This window comes from Bipolaris sorokiniana, assembly GCF_000338995.1.
Source record: "Bipolaris sorokiniana ND90Pr unplaced genomic scaffold COCSAscaffold_18, whole genome shotgun sequence".
NCBI lineage: Eukaryota > Fungi > Ascomycota > Dothideomycetes > Pleosporales > Pleosporaceae > Bipolaris > Bipolaris sorokiniana.
This window is the reverse complement of record NW_006911912.1, coordinates 579,859-592,821: the sequence shown is the minus strand read 5'-3', so window position 1 is coordinate 592,821 and position 12,963 is coordinate 579,859. Positions and strand designations below refer to the sequence as shown.

The 12,963-nt window shown below is 52.2% G+C and overlaps 3 protein-coding genes across 3 annotated transcripts; 1 reads left to right on the top strand and 2 right to left on the bottom strand.

Annotated features, from left to right (window-relative positions):
* Positions 1-703: 703 nt before the first annotated feature.
* On the bottom strand, positions 704-1,215 carry COCSADRAFT_262503 (uncharacterized protein). The gene has a single exon (XM_007707247.1). It carries the CDS (start codon positions 1,115-1,117, stop codon positions 812-814), a length of 306 nt encoding a protein of 101 aa, XP_007705437.1. The 5' UTR covers positions 1,118-1,215; the 3' UTR covers positions 704-811.
* Positions 1,216-5,123: 3,908 nt separating this feature from the next.
* On the bottom strand, positions 5,124-5,803 carry COCSADRAFT_348455 (uncharacterized protein). The gene has a single exon (XM_007707246.1). The coding sequence runs from the start codon at positions 5,792-5,794 to the stop codon at positions 5,144-5,146; it is 651 nt and encodes a 216-aa protein (XP_007705436.1). The 5' UTR covers positions 5,795-5,803; the 3' UTR covers positions 5,124-5,143.
* A 3,963-nt stretch (positions 5,804-9,766) lies between these two features.
* On the top strand, positions 9,767-11,983 carry COCSADRAFT_262372 (uncharacterized protein). Its single transcript, XM_007707245.1, has 4 exons — positions 9,767-10,175; positions 10,232-11,555; positions 11,609-11,714; positions 11,768-11,983. Exons 1-4 carry the CDS (start codon positions 10,141-10,143, stop codon positions 11,863-11,865), a joined length of 1,563 nt encoding a protein of 520 aa, XP_007705435.1. The 5' UTR covers positions 9,767-10,140; the 3' UTR covers positions 11,866-11,983.
* The last annotated feature ends 980 nt before the right edge of the window (positions 11,984-12,963 follow it).

Genomic DNA, 12,963 nt, shown 5'->3' with positions numbered 1-12,963 from the left:
CTTGGTGAAAATCTCGTGCAACACCCTCTAGTCTCCTGTGTGACCGCAGTCTTTCCTGTTTATTCGAGGGAATGAGAAAGGTAAGGCGGACGAATGATGTAGACTCCATCCCAATTATGCCTGCGGAGAAAAATTGTGATCGCTATTTTTGTGGAAAGAGAATCGCGTCTGCCCCTTATCCAACCAAGAATCACTCAATTCACAACAACACATATACAAAGAACACCCACGCATCACTTAAGAGCACAGTGGAAGTGGTGCTCTGAATAAACTGTAAAGGATAGCGTCACTGGTGTTGGTGATGACGCTATTGTCCTTGCTGTTGCTGCTGTAAAGACTCACCTGCCGAATGAACTGGTCTTGAAAATGGATGGCGCTCAAGCGTCTTCTTCCGATGCAATTGCCTCTTCATCATCGAGCTCCATGCTGCTTTGCGTGCCGGTCGGAGTCTACTTCCTGTCATCAAACACACTGTTTATTCAGGTTCAACGTCCTATCTAAAGGCCTCACGTGGGGCATGCGGACGGGCGAGGCCCAGGACTTACGGTGTTGCAGCACCGCCTGGTTTTGCCTATTCTTGGGGAGTGTCTTCTAAGTACTTTGTTTCTTGTGGCAGCCGCTCCGCCGGTTGAGAGGCCATTACAATTCCTGCATGCTGGGCAAGAGCCCAGATCAAACACATCGTGCCCTGTCCTATGGCAGTCTTGAACTCATACAGTTGCAAGTCCTGCATCTGAGCCGACACTTCACTACTGCTCATTGTAACCTTTTCCGAGCTCAAGAAACACACGAAACTAAGGTCAGACTACCATCATCTCTTCATTTTCATTCCTTTTCTCCTTCTCTCTCTCTTAGCCCAGAAAAGAAATAGCCAGAGACGCTCCATGCTATACTTCGTGCCTGAAACTGTGAAACTGTGAAACCGCAGGACCCTAAAACCCCCCAAAAAAGCAACCACGAGAAAACGTTCCTTCCCTGAATCCACTGTTTGTCCATTCGCCACACCCTCTCTGTCATCAAGACAAACGATTCCATCCCCAGACTTGACACCTACAAAACCAGAACACAAAATCAGGGAAATCCGTGTTCGAACCATGCCCCCCGAGTTGCTCTGCATACGTAAGAGAAGGATTCCCACATGTCAACCGCGCAGTATCCCATAAAAAACACGAGGTCATCACTCTTCACACCCTGTATGCCACGTGCTCTCGCCCTATGTGAACAGTGTGCGAGTCCCCTTGACAGCAGTATTTTCTTTCCCTTGCTCACTCCCCCAAAAGGGCTCACCGAAGAGAGAAGGGGGGTGTAATTCATGACAGCAGAACACGAAGCAACCCAGTTTCTGCCCTCGTGTCCCTGCCTCCCCTCTTTACCTACCCTCACACTTCCCTCTTTGTCATGCTTGTCTCCCCCTCCTCTCCCTTCGCTTCCTCGCTCGCCCTCGCTTCTTCGCTCTCCAGTCACCGCTGCCGCATCCGGATGCCTAAAGTAAGTGGAGCCTAAAGGAAACGAGTGACATTCCCAGCCAACCCCTAGTACCCACGCACTGCCGCACAACACGTAGTTTCGACGGTCCTCCGGTCCCAGGCTAAATTGGCTAAAAAATGAGAGATATGAACGCCCGGCAGGCACCGGTCTTTTGCTAGTCCACGATAAGGGAAACAACAGAACACACGGGAAGAACGGCAAGAACGGGACGATGTAACTACATGTACGTAGACGGGGTCGTCTGCACACACTGATACAGATAGTAGATACAGCCCGCCTATTCAATAGTCCAAGCAGCAACAAGGTACTTAGTTAGGTAACTAACTCGTTCTCTCACCGACTAAAAAGAATTAAAGTGAGGCTTACTCTTCATCCATCCCAACAAAGCAAGCAAGCAGGCCAAAAAAACGGCCCTACTATGTGCTTACAAGCGTCAACCCTACACAACGCACACTTACCCTGCGTCACTCTCGTACGTTAATCTCACATCTACCTAGCTTCCCTTGAACCCTTCCAAAGCTTCTTAACCCTGGAGCGCAAAGAAAAAAATTGCTTTTTCACGAAAAGAAGCGCCCAGACGGAATAATTTCTAACCCCCCCCCCCCCAAAGATTCCCGAGTCAAGGGAACCAAAAAGCAAACACATATACAGAATGCAGAAAACGGGATGGGCGAACCGGGGGAACGGGACAAAGACGCATGGATCACCCATGAACTTTTTCTCGCAAAAAAATCAAAAAACAGCAGTCAGTGTGTTGTTCTAGTGCAGCCTGGGAGGGTCTGTGTTTCTCTTCCTTCTCAAATCATATCAAATCGAATCATGTTTTGTCCTTGAAAAATTCCACATTGGGTAAAGTCTACAGTTAAACCAGATAAGAGACTTGCATAGAAGGGGAAGGGGAAGGGGAAGGGGGGGGGTGACCATAAAAGTACGATTTCCGTCTCCAAATTCTCCTTAGCGCCGATCGATCGAAACCGAACTTTTGTACTACCTTCGTTTACCTTTTCTTTTCTTTTTTTACCCACGAGTTTTTCCAAACCACATGTGTCAGAACTTTACATGCGCCACATTACCACACTTTTTTCTTTCCTTTTCTCTCTTTCGTTCTCTCTAGCGTAGAACTTGTTACTATAGTTTTAAAGTTTAGTTTGTAGATCGGGGGTTGGAAGAAGAAAAGTCGGACGGAGATGCGCGGGAGTTGCCGGAAAGAGCGCCGCGCTTCCGTACTGTCTCTATATACGAGATCTAAATCTGTTTCCAGATTTTGAGTTTGGAACCGTCGTGTCGTTTTTTTTGCTTTTTTTTGCTTCTTTTCCCTTCTGGCGCGACCGGCGATCAGCGACCAGCGAGCATGCATGTGCACAGCGGGTCAGATACCTAATCGATAAACCAAACCAAACCAAACAGGGGAGGGAGTGCGAGACCAAAAAAACTTAACCAATTACCACAAACATTTTGCACCATTATCTCTATAGTGACAAAGAAATCCTCGTACTTGGTTTTTTGTTCTAGTTTTCTTGGCCGCCCCCCCCATGCCCGCATGTCCACGGGGAGTTGCTGATCAATGATCTTCAAGAGGGATCTACCCTTTGGCTTTGCGGCGAAAAGAGGCTTCACCCGTCCAACCCCCCATCCACTTCCCTCGTGATCCCCTCCGAGGAGGGCTAGATTTTTGCAGATGCAGATGCAGGTGCAGACGCGGCTACCGCTGCATCTGGCATTCCCGTTTTAAACGTGGGATAAAAGAAAATCTGATCGTACAGAGAACCGGGGGGGGGAGGGCTGATTTTGGGGCTCTGGAGAGGGGACGAATTTCCTGCGGGCAGTTGAGTATACATAGTGTGAGGGGATGGGAAGAAAGGGTAGTAGGTAGCTATACAGGACAGCCTTCTCGTTGTACAATTCCATGAATTCTCATTACACACACAGAGAGAGAGAGACAGGGAGAGATAGAGATCGGCTCGTCTCCACCTCGCCCATCGTACTTCCACGCGTATGCATCTGCATCTACGATGCGTTTTACCCAAAATACTAGAGTAGCTCAGAAAAGTTAATCAGATTCCACCTCACCCTGTGGGTCATAACCACTCTACATACTTTTTGCTGGCAAGCAAGGGACCGAACCAGGCCCCCCTTCCCTTCACGCTCTACTACTGCAGGGCAAATCTAAATGGTCCTGATAACCCTGATACATCTAGCCCTGATAGACCTTTCCGGGGTCTCATACGACGTGGCGTTGGAGAACCTGCTTCGATAGGAGATTAAACAGAAAAAAAGCAGACATGACCTACAGACAGAACGAGGCACACACACCTGTTGGCCAACAGAAGTCTAGCTTGGGCGGCACACGGGCCAGGGTGCTTCAGACAAGCCTGGGATACAAGGTGTTTGCAAGTCTCAACCTACGAGGTCATAGGGGGGAATGAGTGTGTGTGTATGTGTGTGTGTGCCTAGTAAGTAATGCCGTTGGTTTGATGACGGTAGTAGTCATTGCACACTTCAGGAAAGACCGAAGGGCAATTGATGCCGAGAGTGAGATCTGGCGATGGGTATTTTGCGTCTGTTCTTTCTCGGCAAAAAGAGCCGACCAATCGGCGAGCGGCACGGGGTCGGGCTTGCCGCTTTAACACGGCACGGCAGCCGGCTGACTTAGCAAAGCGTTCAAGCGCCAGAACCAGCCACATGGTACTTAGCGTGACCATGTTGAGAATCAATTGATGACGAGTATGGTGGGGGGTTGCCTCATGATGAGCCAGCAAAAAAGGGACAATCATTCATACCAGCACTTGTGTACGCAATGTGCCTATGTATATCCATGTACATAGTGTATGCATCCGCTTTACATACTATGAGATCTTGATGGACATCACCTTGTGTCGAGATTTGCCGCGTGCGAATGGGCTGACCCATGAGAATTTGGTCTAGAGGGGGGCGAAGTCCGATGTGGGGTAAGCTCCGCCATCAACCGAAAGCGGGACGATCCAGAAAACTGCATGTCAGCCTCGACTTCGAGAAAATAAGCGAAGAAAAGAAGCAAAGAAGAAGGGCAAAAAACCACACCGTACGCATGCAAGCACTGTGACAAAACACCCACGGGCGGAGAATTGAAACGCAACGAAAATATCTTGGCGACGATCGTTGCAAGCATAACTACTAGGTTTTTGCTTCGATGCCTGTGTCTGAACATGGACATAATATTCATGCATAACTCGCGTTTGATGTTGGGAGGCAAGATCAGTGGCGTTATGGATCTCCAAAGGCTCGAGTGTTTGCAATTACAGTTGCACCGCCACGGCCTCTCTGTTAATGCGTTTCACTTGTCAGGTCCTGTTAGCCTGTAGATCTACCCTCAAGACAAATCTCACGATAGCCGGTACACTAGAGATACGCTGCGTTGACTAGCAGCGCATGGCCTTCTGACCCATGTACGCGCTCCCTTGTATTGTCGCAGGTAGACAGCTTGTAGGCATCCTGTAATCTTTCTGAGTAATCTGCCTTGCGAATTTTCACTGCTTTTTTCACATGCGTGTGTAATCAAGCAGAGATACTCTTGCGTGGCTTTCGCATATGCAAGTGTTATGCCAATAAAGGAACACTACACAGTCGACGACAATGGCCATCTGGTAAGGCTATGTAGCTGTTTTGTTCACCCAAGCTACTGCCTAGGGATGGGCATGAGTGCAGCAGACCACAAAGTACTTGTGGCGATGACATACCATGCTCCAGGGGCAATTGCGCTATTTGTTTTGAAGCAGAGATTCCAACAAAGGCCACCGCACAAGTCTGTTTCCTCCGCCTTTGCATAACGTAAAATGCAGTCAGATTTCATGCCGTGGAGTGAGTGCAGCACGGGACGACGACCAAAAAGGGTGTCAGGGCTGCCCCATATTTTGCCATAGGTGCCTCCGGTCCTGGCACGTCGTCCCCCAGCACGACCGGAACGCGTGTGCCGATGACAGTCAGGTAAGTAGGGTCCTCCCGAAACGGACGACTCTAAACATTCCTTCGGACATGCAGACAGCGATAAGCCGGTCATTTCTGCGACGACCCATGTTTCCCTCACCCAAGAAAGGTCACTGTATTTTTTTTGATCAACAGACTGCGACTGCACGTCGCTAGAAGGGGTCGTGGGGAAAATGCGAATATACAGTGGAGCTTGTTGGAGCGTTGTCCAACGTTGCTTTTTCTTCCTGCCGCGCTGTGCCATGCGAAAATCGTCACGATGCAAGCTCACGGCGCCTCCACGAAGCTGAGTGCGGGTGAGACGATCATAAACCAATTTGAGTAAACGGCCGAGGAGGATCATCAAGCAGGCCCAAAGTGGACAGGCGGATATTCTCGAAACACAACTCGCAGAAGGGCAAGGGGCGCACCGAGAGTCGTACGATACAATATCTTTATTGCATCCATGTCGCTTAAGCAAGAAACCGAATCGGGAGCAATGCATTAAACCTTTTTCGGGATGCCGTCCACTAAAACTGGGTATCAGATACGTGTGAGATGAAAAGGGTGTGACCAGCGTTAGATCGAGATCGCCGCCAAGCGAGCGAAGTAACTGGAGATCCTGAGTCAGATTGAGAAACTATTACCGGGGTCTTCTTAACATCATATTCCTATGGTGTGCTGACAGGGTTCATCTGTCAACTAGTATCAAGTTTCCTCGGCTGTGACAGGTTCTCGGCATATGTGCTTTTGGTAGGGATTCGCCTCATCTGGCGGCACACGTGAAGCATGCATGGACCTCGCAACTCATTGTCAATAGGGTTTGAGGACCCCTTGCGGCGGGTCGACAATGACCCTTTTGGTCAGCTACATGATGCCTGGATGGTGGCAAGATGCACATTAGGATTTTCTGGCCGAGAAACGATGCGAGTTGGAAGGGACACGTTTACAGCTCCCGGAACCGTGGCCGCCGAGCGGTGTCGTAAAAAGTCAGCAAACGTGGAGCCCAACCTGTCAAAGACGGCAACGCGGAGGAGGTAAGGCACCGGTAAAATTGCATCTAGTTTCCTCATGCTGCCAATCTTGTCCGAGGGCGGGTTGCAATTGCATTCCAGTGTCGTGTATGCAGGTTGTTAACACCATCGTGATTGCGACGAGATCTGTATTCTTGGTCATGGTTGAGCTGAAAGTTAGCATAATTTTCTGGCGTATCACCTCATTCACATGAAGCCAGCGAGCCGGATTCCACGCAGGTATCGATGCACGCAAGGTATGTCCAGACTAGACAAGTCGACTCAGAGAATTAGCAGATCAGGTCATGGGCTGTGCTTTTCGATGCACATGATTGGGGTGTTGATGTGCGTGCGCGACAGGCCAATAGTTGAAGGCGGGTTTGTCCGAGGCACTCCTGCAGGGCGAACAAGATCTTGTCGACTTGTGCAATGACAAACGCGGGCCATTTGAGTGTTTTGCGAGTCTCATAGATATGCGTTTCGAAACGCTTTGATTCCCACCATAACCGGCATTGAATGACAGCGGTCAAACGCTTACGCATAAATGGGGTTGACATAATGTAATAGTCCGGGAGGCGTTTGTCAAGGGGCCAATTGGTACAAAAAAAAGTACCGACACGACAACGAATCGGACAGGCAAATCGGGTTGCGCGGTGCCGAGTGCAAAGAAGCAGCACTATTTAGCCATAGGGACCGAGGACGGGCATGTGTCCATAAGTCCATATGTACGCACACATAAGCATGTGGGATATATGTGTACTTATTACATATGTCGCCTGAGAGATATGGTTGGTAATACATAATGGCGTAAGCGGGTATTCTGCGCCGGTTCGACGTTGCAAGCCACCGACGGGTGCGCGATGAAGCTTGTCGGGGGGGGGCACTATGGCACGGGCAATTGCGGAGCTGTAATTGTCATGACCGAGAGCACTGTTTGATAAGTGGAAGTAGCAGGATAGCAGAGTTGTGAGACACGTGTGACGGACAGTTTGATGCATACTGTAACGATCTGTGAAGACGCGTTGCACTGGAATATTTCGGCACCCTGGTCATTGTCCAAGGCAAAGGGGGGGGGGGGGCGGGACGATGGCACCGAGCGATATGTCTCCTCGGCCTGCAGTGATGGCTGTCAGCGCATGTGAGGCAGCTGGCGGGGTGGTTGGCTCAACTGACTCTGCCGCGGAGAGTTGGTGTGACGGCGATTGGGTGTATGCGGGCATTATCGTCAGCGCGCGGGCAGAGCTCAGCCTTCGAGTAAGTGTAGCATGTTTACATACATACAGACTATAAAGATAGAACATGCGAGGCAGAGGCAGAGAGTCGAGGGGGTGGTGAAGGCAGATCGGTCGTGGTTCCGCTAATGCAGCTAAATCGCAACGGAGACTTGTGGGTAGCGTGGTGTGGATGTCTGGGTCGGGTGCCGTTTTGCCTCACGGGCGTGCTACTGTAGGGCACGAGGGAGCGCACAGGCAGCAGCACGGGCTACTGTGTTATGGCAGATGCAAGTCGAGCCGGGGTGGCGTGGTGCGACCAGCCCAGCGATTTCGCAGACACGTGCAGACGTCAACGGGCAAGTGCTTTAGTGCATGGTGGATCCATAGTTCGGAACGAGACCAGGGAGGCGTGCTGCGTGGGTGCGCTGAGAGAGGCGTTAGCGACGACTGACGTAGCGGCACAGGCCAGAGGTATCACCAGGCGCGACAAAGTGGCCTCATTGTGTACGGACAAGCGTAAGAGCCATCGAGTAGCAGATGCCCTGTGCGCCGTAGCGATAATGCGGACGATAATGCAATAGCAGCGAGCGGCATTGGGTGTTGCGTACAGGCGGCTCTTGAGTCAAAGTTTCTTGCATCCGGGCCGATGAGATCTCGAGGCAAGACGATGGTTCGTCGGCACGCGCTGCCTTGTCTGTCACGGCGATGCATGATGGCCGCCGCCCCGCTGCACTAATCGCGTTGCCACCGATTCAGATGCGTCGTGTGGGCATCACCCCTGGGCTGGCTGGAGATTCCCGAGAGAGGGCCATTGACGGTGGCGATTACTGATTTGCGTGCCTGGGGGTGTACATATCGAGGTACATGATTATTGTGTGTAGTATGTATGGAGATGGGCTGACGGCGACGAGGAGGACCCAGGATGCTGCCCTGATGGCGCACGGCGGACAGCAGGTTGAAAGAAGAAGAAAATAAAAAGAGAAGAAGAGCAGCAGACCAAACCCACCCGGCAGGCCCGGCACAGCGATCATGTACACATACAGGCGCGGGCTGCTGTGCGAGGCATTCGGCGGCGTGGCGCACACTCTTTTTTGTGGGTATGGAGTGGTGAGAGTGTATGAGTAGTCGTGTGTGTGGCTGTCACTGTCTGCTGTCGCAGCCAAGGCGTAGCGAGGGGCATCAGCGGCATCAGTGGCATTAGTGGGTAGGCCGGCTGCATCTCGATTGCATGACTGCATGCCACGGCGATAATTTGGCCCGTGGCCGCGGGGGCCTCCATTCGCGCAGATGCTGGTCGCGATGCTGGTCCCTGGTCACAACGGCTGCGGATCGAGCAGAAGAAAGTTGAGGGTGTGGAAGGCGAGGGGGGGCCTGTGGCGCTGATCGATGCACCCACTGCCCACGCTCCATGCCTGGCCGGCCGGCCGGCTGCTGCTTTTACATGCACTACTCGACAGCACGGTGTAGTAGTGGTAGGGGGCAGCAGATTCCATCCGGCCAAGCGTGGCCAGGATAGCCATTGCTCGCCGATGCTTTGGGAGCGTGCTTGGGCGCTGGGGTGCCGCCTTCAGTGTTGCAGCTTGAACACCCACCCATCGCCTTCTCCACCCGCATCCTTGTTGTGGCAAACAGACGTGCCGTAACCCATCCATCCCTGCCTGCTCACTGCACTCTCGCGTCACGTCCTAGACGACTCGCTGCCGCCGCGCTTCATCTCCGATCGTATCTGCTTTAGCCCGCTGCACCTGGTCTTAGTTCTTGTTTCCGCTCACCCCATGCCCATGCCTGCAACCATCGACAAGACGCGGCATTGCGACCAGTAGCCCACTGTGAGATCACGGCTTGGCCATCTGCTCCGCTCCAAACCCCATGCTACACTTGCTCACCTTCTCCCACACATCATCCACCTCCGCCGCCAGAACCACAGCACAGAGAAAGTCCCTGACGCCGCCCTGGCAACTGTGCTGAGACTCGCCTCGATTCGCCCCATCCAGTTCACCTACGTCAGCCACGTCGCTGACACTATCGCCTGCACCTGCAGTCTTGACTCTGCCTTTCCTCTCGCTAACAACGCTCCTTGCCCGTGACCAAAAGGTGCCAGCCTCCCAAGCCGTGTACGGTTGATTAGAAAAAACAAAAGACGACAAAAGAGAAAAACCGTCACAACAAGCAAAACTTTGCCCCAGCATCAGTAATTGGAGAGAGACAGAGAGAAAAAGAGAGAGAGAGAAGTGGTCAACGTAAAGAGCGTAGCAATCGCACAAAAAAAGACTGTCGTCGACGATTCCGCCAGTAGTACCGTGTGGTTTGCTTGGCTGCGCTTGTCGAGGAAGGAACGACTCCAGGTTCTGGCGCCTCCCAACCTTGTGCAGCAAGGCACATGAACGTCGCCGGTCTGCCATTCCCCACCATCGCTCCTTTGCAACATCTACCTGTCGCATCTCCCAACTAAACCTTACCATCACCCACGGAAAGTGCCGCTCATGATGGAAATCTTAGACGCTGGCAGCAGACAAGCGTACGTCACCGTCGTTCCCCTGGCCTCGCCATACAAATGCTAACTACAGACTGCAGTGTCGGCCTCCCCTCAATCAACCACATGGATGCTGAGAGAGTCAAGCGCGAGGAGGCCGAGTACCAAAGAAAACACTCGGCCCCAGCTATGCCCAGCCCGCTGCATCCTTACACTGGGCCATCGCATGCACACAGCAACCCCCAGTCTTCTGTCCCCAGCACAGTGCCTGGCTCGCTCGGAGGCTTGCTGTCTCCTCCCGAATCGCGCAGGATGTCTGGCGATGACAAGGACTCACAGCGAGCGCCCGCCCGCCAGTCATTGCCATCCATCCACGAAGCTCTGGGATCGGAGCAGCCGCTCTCATATCCAGCTACAGTGCCCCCGCCCTCTTCGATAACATCAGCCCCCCAGCATTACCATTCATCCTCTGCAGCTCCTTCACCGGCCGAGCAACGTCCACGAAACTACCCACCAGATCTCCAGCACCCCAGCCAAGGGCCACCTAGCTCTCTGACCCACCCAAGGAGTCCATACATCGCCTCCTCAGCGTCACAAACAGGCCCTCCACCACCCGCACCAGCTCCAACAGACTCCCTTCCTCGCCCGCCCTTCTCGGATCCAAGGCCGCCGTATCCAAATCCTCAACACAATCCGAAGCTACCTTCGCTTCATCCTCTCAAAACTGCACCTGCCTCGCCTCCAAGCGCCCCACATCCCAGCATCTCTTATTCTTCGTATCCTCCACCAGTTTCGAAACCCTACGAGAGCCCGGCTCCTCGGTCAGCACCGCCAATCAGCCAGCATCACCCATACTCGCAATATCCCCCCAGCTATGCCGTGTCAGCTTCGTCTACCAGCGCACCAAATCCTACATATCCCCCAGCAACATCCACCTACTCTGCCCCGCCTCGCTATGTGCATCAAGCATGGCAAGATAGCGCTGAAATGGCTCGTCTGGAAGAAAAGAAGATTGGTCGTTCGAGTCTGGCTCCGTACGGCGAGTCCGTCAAGCGTCATTTGGAGAGCTTCGATATCGAGGCCTCACTCAACGAGATGGCTGACGGATCAGGACGCATTGCAGAGTTCTCAAAAATCTACCGCCAACGGGCACACGATAACCAACGCATTGGCATGACACCACAGTCAATGCCGAGGTTGGAAGAAGTTGACGAGATGCTAAAGCAAAGCGAAAGGATTCAGATGTCTCTTCAACGCATGCGAGATGTTGTTTTCAACCACCACCAAGCAAGCCTTGTGGAAACCCCACAAGATCCCCGGTATAGGCCCATCAACGGCTACGACGACGGTGGAAGCGGTTATGGCGATGACAACAAGGGCATGGGTGGCTTTACTGGTGGCGACAACAAGACCAGGAAACGAGGTGTAAGTAGCTCTCTTGCGTATTCTCTTAACATGTGTACTGATTCAATGAGTAGCGTGCTGCTCCACCCGGGCGATGCCATAGCTGCAATCGTGCTGAGACACCCGAGTGGCGGAGAGGGCCAGACGGTGCCCGAACCTTGTGCAATGCTTGTGGCCTGCGTAAGTTCAAGACCGTGATGCAGCTACTTGTCATCAGCTAACACTACTCGTAGACTACGCCAAGTTGACTCGCAAAATGGGCGGAAAGCAAGCTATGACTAGCTCCAACCTACGACCTAAGCCCATAGAGCATAGTTCACCGACGATATGATCAACGCCTTGTCCTGGACACACGAAGCACAATCTTCACTAATTCTATACCCATGGTCGTCCATCACCGACCAGCATCTGTCTATATTGACGCTCTCCAGCGACTCAACGATAGTAGCACATATTTGCCATATTTTGATGACATCCGACTACCTGCATAAAAAGGGGATCTTTATATCATTATTTTTTTCATTTCGCATTTGCACCAGCGGCATTCATTTGATGAGTCTGTCTTTCTAGAGACGAGACGCCTGTATCACTTTCAAGGGGTTGCGGTATCCTTGTGCGGATTTCATGACGGAGTTTGGCATCGAGACGTCATCACCGACTACCACTAGGATGGAGTAACGAGCCACCAGCCAAAGGTTGTTGCACTCAAAGCTACAGACGGGGCCCATTCGTCGGGGCTGACACATGTTAGCCATTTCATGTTTGTCTTTTAATAGCAGCGGTTGCATTTTGGCACAGACAGGGGCTTTCAGGCCTGTGTACTGGTGGACGGCGTTTTCTGTACATGACCATCTATTAGGATGGCTCCATCATAGGACGGGAGTTTTGTTGCGCAAGTAAGCGCTTATCGTCGGAGGACAGGATTGTTCTTCTAAGCATTTTTTGCACGACACGCGCTTTGCTAGAAGTGCACGAAGCCTCTGGACAGTTTTGACTAGCGTTTGCAAAGAGATACCACAGGCTCTTAGGCCCACTCCAACTAAAAGCTTTCTACCTATTCACAGACCATGTTTGTCTCGTGTTCTGTTTGCACATCAACGCAGCCAGTCATGTCATCATGGCTTCGATTGATGGGCAAGGGGGGGGGGTGTGGGCCGACAGATATTGATGCGTCCATCCATCCCTCGCACGACGGCAGTTGTCTCTCTTTCCATCTATGATGCTGACGCAGGCCCATCCCAATGCAAGCATTGCACGTTGCGACAATCAGGTAATGGTCTCCACTTATTTCCATCCTATGTCAAATAACCGTCCCTCGGGGTAGCCCCTTGCAATCTACGTATGAAGCCGCAAAAGACGTGAACGCAGGGACAAGGCCCTAAGCTGACGAGGTGGTGCCCAAGTCAGCACAACGAGTAGGGAAAAGATC

Bases quoted from the DNA above. Each gene is read 5' to 3' on its own strand.
- COCSADRAFT_348455 (XM_007707246.1), bottom strand. From the start codon at position 5,794: ATGATCCTCCTCGGCCGTTTACTCAAATTGGTTTATGATCGTCTCACC.
- COCSADRAFT_262503 (XM_007707247.1), bottom strand. From the start codon at position 1,117: ATGCAGAGCAACTCGGGGGGCATGGTTCGAACACGGATTTCCCTGATT.
- COCSADRAFT_262372 (XM_007707245.1), top strand. From the start codon at position 10,141: ATGATGGAAATCTTAGACGCTGGCAGCAGACAAGC. The intron at 10,176-10,231 runs GTACGTCACCGT...TACAGACTGCAG, and splicing joins GACGCTGGCAGCAGACAAGC to TGTCGGCCTCCCCTCAATCA. The intron at 11,556-11,608 runs GTAAGTAGCTCT...TTCAATGAGTAG, and splicing joins ACAAGACCAGGAAACGAGGT to CGTGCTGCTCCACCCGGGCG.